General features: G+C 39.4%; 1 protein-coding gene across 5 annotated transcripts in view; it reads left to right on the forward strand.

The window, feature by feature from the left end:
- tnksa (tankyrase, TRF1-interacting ankyrin-related ADP-ribose polymerase a) overlaps nt 1-13,500 on the forward strand; it is a 168,015-nt gene that overhangs the window by 39,380 nt on the left and 115,135 nt on the right. For all 5 annotated transcript variants that reach the window (XR_013580461.1, XM_078570078.1, XM_078570089.1 and 2 more), the window contains exon 3: nt 1,557-1,652. Coding sequence is in view for 4 of the 5 variants with exons in the window: in XM_078570078.1 (XP_078426204.1) it covers nt 1,557-1,652 (96 nt within the window). In the remaining variant the exon portion in view is untranslated. The remainder of the gene's footprint in view (nt 1-1,556; nt 1,653-13,500) is intronic.

The raw sequence follows: 13,500 nt of genomic DNA on the forward strand, positions 1-13,500 counted from the left end.
ATTTCTACTGCTATGTCTTATGGTCTTTTGGACCTTTCATCAGAACTGGTTATGATTAGTGCAAGCATGGCTTTTGAAAAACAAGTCTCTTGGCAGTTCCGTCTGTTACTGACTACAGTGTAATAAAACAAAATGAAAACAAATTCAGCATTGAATCATAACTATAAAGGAGGCATAAAACAACTGCAAAGTTGTGTATGTAATGTTTAAAAGTTAGAATGCTTTAGACATTGACCATAAATGAAAACTGAGTATTTATGCAGATTAAATGGAGTTAGACATGCAAAGACATGCTATATCTGCAATATAGCTGCAAAGTTAGTACTACCTCAACAACAGTCAGTTTTAAAATGTGCTCGTCTATTTGGAAATCTATCTGATATCTCACCTATTGATAATATTGAACTCACTTAGCTTGTCTGTAAAGGAAAACCTCCTTGAAGGCTGACATATTTTGTATTTCTGCACTTTGGTATTTAGGTGTGGATTTTTTTAAAAATCAGTTAAGATAGTGGATTGCATTAGCAGAGGGATACAGTACAAACCAAGAGATTCAATCACGTATAACCTGTCAGATTCCAGCTGGAGCGCTGTGTTAATAATTGGAAGGGCATTCCCCTTGAAAGGCCCAAATGATGAAAGCCTAAGTTTGTTTTCTCTTTGGACAAAATGAAATTTCTCGGTGATCTCAATGAAAATTCCAAGATTGTAAAAGATATTGAGACTGGATATGCTTCATGACATGTGGCCTCATGATAACTGGTTGACTACAAAAATTTGTACACGTTTGTATTTTTATAGTGTAGAATGCAAGTAGGGGAAAGCCAAACAAGGTATGTATAATACCGAAACAAATCACCGTCAACTTGATTTGTAATTTTCCAGAATTTAATAAAAATTGTGAACAATTTCTATCTTCAAAACCGAACTGCATTCGAAAAACACCACCTATACTATAATAAATAGTCCTACATGGACTTTGAATGAGAATAAATCCTAAGTTTAGTATTTTTGAACAGAAATTTGTACTCAAGGATCCATTCACTGCTTTATTATATTAGTATTGTTTATGCCAGTTACCATTTAATTAGATGACTGCAGGCATTAAGGATTTTAGCCCACCCATTATATTTTGTTGGAATACTTCCAATGTTTTGCCAGGTTTGCTTTAATATAAGTACTAACCTATGGAAGGATTTTAGCCTGTCCATATTATTGCATAAACCTAGGATAACTGTTATATATTGGGTCGTTGAGCTCAAGACTGAACATAGTAAAACTGAGAATGTTTCATGGGTGCTAGCAGGTGCATTTACTGCTGGACATGCTGCCTCTGAAAACTCGGACAATGCAGTGTGTCCATGAATGATTTATATTATCAAGGTCATATCCCAATTGATCATTCTTTGATTTGTTTCTCTGACAACAGTAAGTGTTTGCTGCAGTGCAAGTTTGTGCAATGTATTACTATTCATGTACAATACCTAGAAGAGCCTCAACAGTTAGCAGTGTTTGTGTTCCTGAGATGAGATATTGCTTCTGTTTTCCATGTACAGTTCTTCTGCAGCATGGAGCTGATCCCAACATTCGGAACACTGATGGAAAGACAGCTCAAGATTTGGCGGATCCTTCAGCAAAAGCTGTACTGACAGGTAAGATGAGTTTGATCTTGCCAATGTGTCTTTGCTGCATTCCTGTATTATCTTTTCTGCCATCACACCCCCTCCAAAGAGAGATCTTGTTGTTTTAATTAAATCAGTGTCAACAACTTGTAAGCTACTATCCTATTCTTAGTAACACATACAGTCAACATTAAATATTAATTGCTGTGCTCTAATTGGTATGGGTTGCTTCTTGTTTGAACAGTATAGCATTAGTAAGAAATGCCATTCGTTATTCAATGCATTTTATATTCATTCCTTTTAATGCCAGTTGTCTAAGAACTTTGCTTTTGAGCTATTAGTGTAAAGCTAATCAACAATACAGAAACAGGCTAGGCTCTTTCAAGTCTGGTCCTCCATTCTTATAGATCATGGCCGATTTGTACCTGAACTATATTTATATACCTTTGATCTGTATCCCTTGATACTCTTGTCTAATAAAAATTTTTCAATTTCTGTCTTTGATAATGTCAGCATCATAGCTTTTGGTGAAGAGGTTTCCTGATTTCCATTACGCTTTGTATGGAAAGATTTCTTAATTCACTTCTAAATGGCTTAGTTCTTATTTTAAGATTTAGACCCCCTTGTTCTGGATGAGGAAATAGTTTCTCTGTATCTGGGCTATCAAATGTCTTTATCATTTTATCACCTTGACTCGATTACCCCTCAACCTACTACGTTCAAAGGAATGCAAGCCAAATTTATTTGTGGTAATTGACAGAAGAACCAGAGGTAACATGAGATGGTGAAAGCAAATTCAATAATAATTCTCAACAGGGAATTGGATAAATACTTGAAGGGGAAAAGATTGCAGGGCTATAGGAAAAGGGCAAGGGAATGGGACCAATTGGATCGCTCTTTCAAAAAGTCAACACAAGCAGAGTAGGCTGAATGACTTTTGTTCACGAGAAAAGAGGACTAGCCTGTTCGTCCTTTCCTGATAGACATAATCTTTTATTTCTTGTACTATACCTGTAAAATTTTTTGTACTATCTTCAGTGTCTATCATTTTTACAATATGGGATCCAGAAGTGTACACAGTATTCTAAATGTGATCTAATTAAAGTTTGATACCAGTTTAGCATAACTTCTCTGTTTTTCAATTCTGTCCCTCTAGAAACAAACCCTAGCGCTTGGTGTGCTTTCTTTATGGCCTTGTTAACCTGTGTCTCTTTAATGATTTGTATATTTGTAACCTAAATGTCTCTGTTCCTCTACACTATTCAAATTCTTTCTTTCCGAGTAATATGCAATTGTCTTGTTTTGTAGTATCTTTCACTTGTGGTGAAAATCATTTGCCAATTATATGCCCATTTTGCAACCTTATTCTATGAAGTTTATACTCTTATAATTTATCCCTTTAAGGCCTGGTATTTTGGGAGATCCCATGCTGTACCTGCTACAAGGCCAGTATATCTTTACTGAGGTCCTGTGTCTAAAAATGACCTCATCTCATGCTCTCCCCTCCATCTTTTTGCGCTCTCTGACCCCCTCTCTTCACACTCTGATCCTGGGGTCAAAATAATTCTCCTCTTAAGCCTCTCCTTGAGATTTTCTCAAGCGCTACTTTTTGATTTTTGAGGGCTCCTTTTTGGTTTTCAGTAACTCCTTTCTCATTCTCATTAACTTCTTTATTAGGTGATGCAGTCGCGCTCTAATCTGGGTTGTATCTGGGTTGACAAATGAGGCATTTGGACTCTCACAAGCAGAATTTGAAGAATTCATCAATATCCTCAATCATCACTCCTCCATTAAACTTAAAACCACAACACACAGAGAAAGCATTACTTTCCTAGACACTACAGTATTTAAATTGGCACATGAAAACAACAGGCATAAGTAGCAACAAAATTTTTTTTCAAAACAACTGACACACAACAAGAGGGTACACAAAGGAGAAAAGGCTAATTAATCTTGTTAGGGATGAGTGACCATAATATGATGGAATTTTGCATTATGTTTGAAAGTTTGGTAGTTCAATCTGAAGCCTGGGCCTTAAATTTGAACAAAGGAAGTTATAAAGGTATGAGGGGCAAATTGGCTGAGGTGAATTGGGAAAATACATTAAAAGGTATGATGGTACACAGGCAATGGATAGTCTTTAAAAAATTATAACATAGCTTACAGCAATTGTACATTCTTTCAAGGCACAAAATGCCCCCAAAAAAGTCAGTCAACCGTGGCTAACAGAGTTAAGGATTGTATAAGATTAGAAGAAAAGGCCTGCAAAAAGAAAGTGGGGAGCTACAGACCTGTTAACCTTAGATCAGTAGTAGGGAAAATGCTAGAATTTATTATAAAAGATGTGATAAATGGACACTTGGATAATGATGATTTGATTGGGCATAGTCAACATGGATTTATGAATGAGAAATCATATTTGACGAACCTGTTGGATTTTTTTGAGGGTGTTATTGGCATATTTGATAAAGGGGAGTCTGTGGATGTAGAGCACTTGGAATTTTCAGAAGGCTTTTGATAAAGTCCCCCACAGGAGGTTGGTTCGCAAAATTAAAGCACATGGGATAGGAGATAATATGTTGACATGGATTCATGGAGTGGTTAACAGGCAGGAAACAGAGAGTAGGAATAAATGGGTCTTTCTCACAGCAGGCTGTGGCTAGTGGGGTACCGCGACGATCGGTTTTGGGCCCCAGCTGTTCACAATATATATCAATGATTTGGGTGTGGAGACCAAATGTAATATTTCCAAGTTCGCGGATGACACAAAGCTAGGTGTGAATGTGTGTTGTGAGGAAGATGCAAAGTGGCTTCAAGGGGATTTAGACACTTAGTGAGTGGGCAAGGAAATGGCAGATGGAATATAATGTAGAAAAATGTAAGGTTATCCACTTGATAGGAGGAACAGATGTACAGAGTATTTCTTAAATGGTGAGAGATTAGAAAGTATAGATTCAGAGGGACCTGGGTGGTCTCATCAATAAGTCACTGAAAGCTAACGTGCAGGTGCAGCAATCAATAAGGAAGCTAATGATATGTTAGCCTTTATCGCAAGAGGATTTGAGCACAGGAATGGGAAAGCTTTGCTTCAGTTGTATAGATATTTGCCTTTATTAGCCGAGGCATAGAATATAAGAGCAGAGAGGTTATGCTGGAACTGTATAAAACACTGGTTAGGCCACAGCAAGAATATTGCGTGTAGTTCTGGAAGCCGCATTATAGGAAGGATGTGATTGCGCTAGAGAGACTGCAGAGAAGACTTATCAGAATGTTTCCTGGGCTGGAGAGTTTTAGTTATGAGGAGAGATTGGATAGATATATTTCCCCTGGAGCAGAGGAGATTGAGGGGGGACATGATTGAGGTGTATAAAATTGAGGGGCCTAGATAGGGTAGACAAGAAGGAACTTGGTGGCAGGGGGCATAGATTTAAGGTAAGGGGCAGGAGGTTTAGAGGGTTGCTCCCTATGCTCCCTAGCGTAGACACCCCTAAAATACTTTATCTCATTACAATTCATTACAAACTCAGCATTCCCTTCATTACAACAATGCCTATACTTGAAAAGTATTACATTGACTGAATAACACTTTGGGATGTCCCAAAGTCATAGAAAGCATTATTAAAATGCAAGTTGTTTATTACTATTTGGCATCTTAGTGTATTCGAAAAGGTTGCATATTTGCACGACTGGGACCTGAATATTCGCGGGTATTTGACAGTTTGGAAGGATAGCAAGACAGGAAAAGGTGGTGTGGTAATTTTGTTAGTCAAGAATGCTATCAGTACAGCCATTAGCTCAGCTGCGAAGAAGGGTCATACGGACCCGAAATGCAACTCTGTTTTTCTCTCCACAGATGCTGTTAGACCTGCTGAGTTTTTCCAGCATTTTCTGTTTTTGAGTGAGAAATGATCTTAGTTCAGAGGATTAAAATGTAGAATCAATTTCGGTGGAGATAAATAACAAAGGAAATAAGTCACTGGTGGAATTGATTTATAGTCCCCCTGACAGCTGCTACACTGTAGGACAGGGCATGAATCAATAAATAATGGGAACTTGTAAAAAAGACACTGCAATAATTGTGGGAGATTTTAATCTTCATATAGATTGGGCAAATCAAATTGGCAAAGGCACCCTGGAACATGAGTTCATAGAGCAGGGCTTCCCAAACTGTGGGTCATGACCACAAGTGGGGTCGCGAGATAGGAGATTTTGGGGTCATGCGTTCCGAGACAGCAATGACTGCAGTGGAGCTCGGACTGAATGCTAACAGCTGCTCGGCCCTTGTAGATCTTAGCTTTTTTTTTGTTGGTGGGCTTCTCTCATAGGCCTGACTGCTGCTGTGAAAAAACCTGTAAGAAGGTAGGTGTTTATTTTTTGTAGAAAGATTGCCTTTTCATCAACATCACCCACACTCCCTCCAACAGCTGAAGCCTCTCCCTCCACCCTGCTGAATAGCTGAAGCTTCTCCTCCCCTCACTGAACAATTGTACCCCCCAGATTTTAACTCTGGGGTCACTAAGTCTGAGGTATTAAAATGGGGTCACACCAGGAAAAAGTTTGGGAAGCACTGTCATAGAGTGTACTCTGGACAGTTTCTTAGAACAATGTATTCTGGAACCAACCAGGGACCTGATAATATGTAATGAGGCAGGATTAAGAAATGACCTCATAGTAAAGGATCTCTAGGTATGAGTGATTGTAATGTGATAGAATTTCACATTCAGTTTGAAGATGAGAAATTTAGGTCTGAAACTAGCGTCTTAAGCTTAAATAAAGACAATTATAAGGATACAAAGACGGACTTGGCCAAAGTGGACTGGGAAAGCAGGTTAAAAGGTAAGGTGGTAGAGTAGCAATGGCAGACATTTAAGGAGATATTTCATAACTGTCAACAAAGATATATTTCATTGAGAAAGGAAGCCTCTACGAGAAGGTTGCACCATCCGTGGCTAACTAAGGAAGTTAAGGATGGTATCAAATTGAAAGAAAAGATGTGCAATGCTGAACAGATAAGTGGCAGATGAGAAGATTGGAAAAATTTCAGAAATCAGCAAAGGATGACTAAAAAAGTAAGAGGGAGTAATTGGAATATGGGCAAAAACTAGCAAGAAATGTAGAAACTTTTAATGTCTGTTTTTATAAGTGTATAAAAAGGGAAAGAATAGCCACCATGAGCATTGGTCCTTTAGAGGGTACTGGGATACTGAGGAATTAATAATGGAAAACAAGGAAATGGTAGAGGCTTTGAACAAGTATTTCTTCACAGTAGAAGACAAAACAAAAACAACTGAAGAATAGTAGATAAGCCGGGGACGAAAGGGAGGAGGGGCCTTAAAGCAATCACAATCGCTAGAAAAAAAGTACCAGGAAAGCTAATGAGACTAGAGGCTGACAAGCTCCCTGGACTTGATGGCTTGCATCTTGGTGTCTTAAAGGAAGTTCCCAGCGGATTCGTCAAATGCAACACCACTGCTAAAGAAAGGGGAGAAACAGAAAGCAGGAAACCATAGGCCAGTTAGCCTAACATCTGTCATTGGGAGAATGCTAGAATCCATCATTAAGCAGGTGGTAGCAGAACATGTAGAAAATCGTCATGCAATCAGGCAGAGTCAACATGGTTTTGTGAAAGTGAAATCGTTTGACAAATTTATCAGAGTTCTTTGAGGATGTAATGAACAAAGTGGATTAAAGGGGAACCAGTAGGTATAGCGTATTTGGGTTTCCAAAGAGCGTTTGATAAGATACCACATAAAAGATTACTGTGCAAGGTAAAAGCTTGTGGTGTTGGGGGTGACATATCACCCATGGATGGATAATTGGCTAACTAATGGGAAGCAGAGTCGGAATAAATTACTCATTTTCAGTTTAACAAACTAAACTTGTGGACTACCGCAGGGATCCCTGCTGGGACCATAACTATTTATGATCTATAGTAATGACTTAGATGAAGAGTACATTGCAGCCAAATTTACAGGTGATGCAAAATAGGTAGGAAAGCGAGTTGTGAGGAGGATACAGAGAGCCTGCAAAGGGGTCTGGATAGGTTAAATGAGTAGGCAAAAAATTGACAGCTGGAGTATCGTGAGAAAGTGTGATGTCCACTTTGGCGGGAAGAATAAAAAAGTAGAATATTATTTAGATAGATACTGCTGTACAGAGTGACCTGAGTTCCTTGTACATGAATCACAAAATATTAACATTCAAGTAATTGGGCAAATGCAACGTTGGCCTTTATTGCAAGGGGGATGGAGAATAAAGATAGGGAACTATTGCTACGACTGTGCAAGACATTGGTGAGACCACAGCTGGAGTATTGTGTACAGTTTTGGCTCTGAGGAAGGATATACTTGCATTGGAACCAGTTCAGAAAAGGTTCACTAGGTTGATTCCTGGGGTGAAGAGGTTGTCTTATGGGAAAATGTCAAGCAGGTTAGGTCTTTACTCATTGGAGTTTAGAAGATTGAGAGGTGATCTTATTGAAACATATCAGATTCTGAGGGGGCTTGACAGGGTAGATGCCGAGAGGATGTTTCCTCTGGGTGAATCTAGAAATAGTGGTAAGGGGTCTCCCATTTAAGACAGATGAGAAGGAACTTCTTCACTCAAAGGGTCATTAATCTTTGGAATTTTCTTACGCAGAGCTGTGGAGGTGGACCATTGAATATATTCAAGGCTGAGTTAGGCAAACTTTTGATTGACAAGGGAGTCAGAGGGCTTTGGGGGACAGACAAGAAAGTGCTGTTAAAGTCATAATCAGATTAGCCACTGTCTTATTGAACGGCAGAGCAGGCTTGATGGGCCGAATAGCCTAGCCCTCTTATTTCTTATGATTTTTTTGATCTTATGAATTCATAGTTTTTTTTAGATTAAAAATCTATGTGGAATAAATGCTATTACTTCCCCAGCTACCTCAACAGTCATTCTTCCTCCTGGGATCCTATTCTCACTTTATAATGTGTTCTCCCCCATTTTCCAGATGTAGTTCCCCCTTTCAATATTAATTTAATTTTCAGGGGCACAATGTGTCTCTGACCTTCACAAGAGCCAAACTCTCCATGTTCAGAAGCATTCTACCTCTGCCTGATTGTTTGTTGACGTGAAGAAATTACTAAGCTATTTTCCTCACTGTACATATCAGTTGTAAGTAAAGGAAACACTGAATAAGCTGAAAAAAATGAAAGTTGCCTTTTCCACATTTTCTATTAATTCAAAAGGCAAACCTCTTTCTATTTTGAGTTTGTCAAATTGAAACAAGATCCTCGTTTTGAACCACCACTACCAATTCAACTTTCCTTCTTATTACTAAAATATAAGCTGCAGCATAAAAACTAACAAGTACCTTTCTTGTGTAGTGGTTATGGTACTGAACTTAAAATCTAGAAGTCATGTGTTCAAATGCTAAAATTTAATTCAGTAAATCTGGTAATTTGTGAACTAGCATATTACTGTATTACTGGCTGCTGACAGTATTCATTCTTCTTCCATACCTATGGTAGTTCTTTGAAAAAAAAAGTATACTTTTTTTGTTTCTACTGGTGACAAAGATCCACAGGTTACCTTGATATTTGTGCACATTAAATTCATTCCACGCATGGATGGAAAAAACTAGAGGGAACATTGCTCTCTGCTTCCCTCCTTTCAAATTCTCGCTCCCCTCTTCATGCCCTTCCTCCACTCCCCCCTTCCAAAAATAAGTGCCTGGAACCAGTGGTTCTGTAAAAATCATAAATTTAGTACCAAATTAAAATACTGTAGATGTTGGAATTCTGAAATAAAAATTTAAAAAGCTGGAAATGCTCAGCTGGTCAGGAAACATCTGTGGAAAGAAGCAGAGTTAACGTTTCAGGTCTATGACCTTTCATCGGATCTGTGTTCAGAACAGCAATTCTGATGAAAGGTCATCAAACTAAAACGTTAATTCTTTCTCTCTCCGCAGATGCTGTCAGATCTGCTGAGCATTTCCAGCATTTTGTGTTTTTATGTCATGAATTCCAGTGTTTGCGTGTCCAGGCATTTCTGGGATAGAAACAAGCTACCACATCAGGTACCTGTCTCAGCTTTGATCTCCCAGTGCCTCCTGCTGCCCTTGTGCTGCTCAGTGACTTGCTGTTCTGTTATGATACTTAAGAATTAGCCGAGCGGAATTGGATTAGTCACTGATTATCTGATCTGTTCATAACTTTCACTGTAGTGGAAGGTAACTACATAACGTTTATTGGAAGAGTTAAGAAAATCAAAGCCATTGCCTTCAGTTGTTATTACAAACTTCATGACAAACTTTGTTCTCCAGCCGCCAACTGCATCCCTCTCCTTGGCAGCTATCCAAGGCTGAATCATACTGCTCGCAAACTTGGTGTCATATTTGACCCCAAGGCACGCTTTTGACCACATATCCGCACCATCACTAAGACCGCTTATTTCCATTTCCTTAATATCAACCGATTCCTCTGTTGCCCCTGTCATCTGCTGAAACCTGAATTCATGCCATTGTTACATCCAGATGTGACAATTCCAACGCATCCAAGCCAACCTCCTAAACTTGAGGTAATCCAAAACCTCACCCATGTAGTTCATAGAATGAATACAGGACAATTTTTTAGAGTAGTATGTTCTAGAACCAACAAAGGAGCAGGCTATTCTAGACCTGGTAATGAGCAATGAGACAAGATTGCTCAATAACTTCATTGTAAAGGAGCCTTTCGGTGACAGAGATCATAACATGATGGAATTTCATGGTCAGTTTGAGGGGGTGAAGTGTGGGTTTAAGACGAGTGTTCTAAACTTGAATAAAGGTTAGAAAACAAAGCTAGCTAAAGTGAACGGCGAAACTACGTTAAAAGGTAGGACAATGGGGGTACTTCCCAAAGGTACTTGAAAATCAAAAAGTGAATGGAAGGGAGGAAATTAAAACAATCATCATCACTAGGGAAAAGGTGCTGGGAAAACTATTATACCTAAAGGCTGACAAGTCCCCAGGACTCGATGGCCTGCATCCTAGGGCCTTAAAAGAAGTGGTTGCAGAGAGATAATGCGTGAGTTACAATCTTCCAAAATTCCTTAGATTCTGGAAGGATCCCAATGGATTGAAAAATAGCTAATGTAACACCTTTGTTCAAGAAAGTGAGGGGCAGAAAGCAGGAAGATACAGGTTAGTTAGCCCAACAACTGTCATAGGGAAATTTCTAGGATCCATTATTAAGGAGGTTATAGCAAGACACTTAGAAAATCACCATGTGATCAAGCAGAGCCAACATGGCTTTGTGAAAGGGAAATCATGTTTAACTAATTTGTTAGATTTTTGAGGAAGTAACAAGCAAAGTGGATAAGGGGGAACCTATAGATATGGTGTACATGGATTTCTGAAAGGCATTTGATAAGGTGCCCCATCAAAGATTGTTACACAAGGTAAGAGAACATGATATAGGGGGTAACATATTCACATAGATAAAGGATAGCTAAGTTAACAGGAAGTAGAGTGTAGGGATAAATAAGTCTTTTTTGGGTTGGCAAGCTGTATTGCCACAGGGATCAGTGCTGGGGCCTGAACTATTTACAGTCTACATCAATAATTTTGATGAAGGGACTGAATGCATGATAGCTAAATTTGACGATGATGCCAAGATAAGTAAGAAAGTAAGCTGCCAAGAGGAGGTAGGCTTACCCTATGAAGAAAAGTTGAACAGGTTGGGCCTATACGTATTTTGTATTTGGAAGGGATGTGGCTAGGCCAGCATTTATTGCCCTAATTGCCCTTGTTCAGAGGGCATTTAAGAGTCAACCACATTGCTGTGGGTCTGGAGTCACATGTAGGCCAGGCTAGGTAAGAACAGCAGATTTCCTTCCCTAAAGGACATTAGTGAACCAGATGGGTTTTTACAACAATCGACAATGGTTTCTTGGTCATCATCAGACTTTTAATTCCAGAATTTTTTTATTGAATTCAAATACATTACCTTGGGTCTCTGGAATACCAGTTCAGTGACAATACCACTATGCCACCACCTTCCCATAGAGCTGGAGTTCAGAAGAATGAGAGATGATCTTATTGAAACATATAAGATCCAGAGTTTTAAGAATAAATTAGATAGATACATGGATAGGAGAGGTCTGGAGGGTATTGGACTAGGTGCAGGTCAATGGGACTAGCGGAATAATATTTCGGCACAGACTAGAAGGGCCGAATGGCCTGTTTTCTGTGCTGTAGTGTTCTATGGTTCTAGGGGACTTGATAGGACAGATACTGGGAGGATGTTTCCGCTTGTCTGAGGGTTGGGGGAGCGGGGGGGAACTAGAAATAGGGGACACAGTTTAAGAATAAAAGGTCTCCCTTTTAAGACTGAGATAAGCAAAAATTTTTCTCTGAGGGTCATTAGTATGTAGAATTATCTTCCCCAGAGACCAGATGAGGCTGGGTCATTTAATTTATTCAAGGCAGAGTTAGACAGATTTTTGATAGACAAGAGAGTCAAGGGTTATGAGGGCAGACAGGAAGGTGCAATTGAGACCACAACCACATCAGCCATGATCTTATTGAATGGTGGAGCAGGCTCAAAGGGCTGAATAGCCTGCTGCTGCTCCTAGTCTTATGTTCCTATGCCCTTGCACCAAGTCTTGGCCACCCGTCATGCCTGTGCTTTTTGACCTACATTGGTTCCAGGCTAAGTAACACCTCGATTTTTAAAATGATCTCCCTTGTTTTCAAATGACTTCATAGCCTAGCCCTTTCCTAAACCTGTACTCTCCTCCAGTCTTACATCTTTCGGAGATATCAATGCTCCACTAATTCTGGCCTCTTGAACATCCCTGATTTTAATCACTCTGCCATTGGCAGCCATCCTTTCAGTTGCTGAGGCCCTAATTTCTGGGAACCCCCCCACCCCACCCCATAAACCTCTCTACCTGTTTATCTCTTTTTTATTCATTCATGGGATATGGGCATCGCTGGTTTGCCAGTGTTTATTGCCCATCCCTAATTGCCCTTGTTCAGAGGGCACTTAAGTGTCAATCACGTTGCTGTGAGTCTGGAGTGACATGTAGGCCAGACCAGGTAAGGACAGTAGATTTACTTACCTCGAGCATAAGTGAACCAGATGGGTTTTTACAACAATCGACAATGGTTTCATGGTCATCATTAGACTTTTAATTCCAGATATTTTTTTTATTGAATTCAAATTCCACCATCTGCCATGGCGGGATTCAAACCCAAATCCCTGGAGCTTTACCCTGGGTCTCTGGATTACTAGTCCAGTGACAATACCACTATGCCATTTCCTCCTTTAAGGCAGTTCTTTAAACCTACCACTTTGATCAAGGTTTTGGCCTAAAACTCCTTCTATGGCTTGGTGTCAAATTTTATTTGATAACGCTCCTCTGAAGTACCTTGGCATGTTTCACTATGTTAAAGGTGTCATATAAATGCAAGATGAGATTGTCTGGATAACTCATTCATTAGCCATGCTGTCCAAATCCCTATTTAGGTTTAGTGTTTTCAATGTTTAACAGTCTGTTTTTGGCAGTTTTCTAGCACTTACAATTTATTGTTCTTGTGACACCCTTTATATTCTAGTATTTTGCCACATTTGAATATTAAGTGTAGTTTCGTTACGTAAAATGTGTGCAGATGATTGCAATATTTACTTCCATTTGCAGTTCCTCAGATAATGGAGTAGTCAATGCCTGCGTGCACCAGTACCTGGGTAACATCCAGGCGTGGGCTGATAAGCGGCAAGTAACAACTGTGCCGCACAAGTGCCAGGGAAAGACCATCAGCAAGAAGTGAAAGTCTAATCGCCTCTGCTTGACACTCAAAGCCCAAATCCCCCACGGACAGCACCTCAACCTCTGTAGGGGAGACTTTTTCCTGTAAATATGATAAATA

Source organism: Cetorhinus maximus, chromosome 2 (genome assembly GCF_964194155.1).
Source record: "Cetorhinus maximus chromosome 2, sCetMax3.hap1.1, whole genome shotgun sequence".
NCBI classification, from domain to species: Eukaryota; Metazoa; Chordata; class Chondrichthyes; order Lamniformes; family Cetorhinidae; genus Cetorhinus; species Cetorhinus maximus.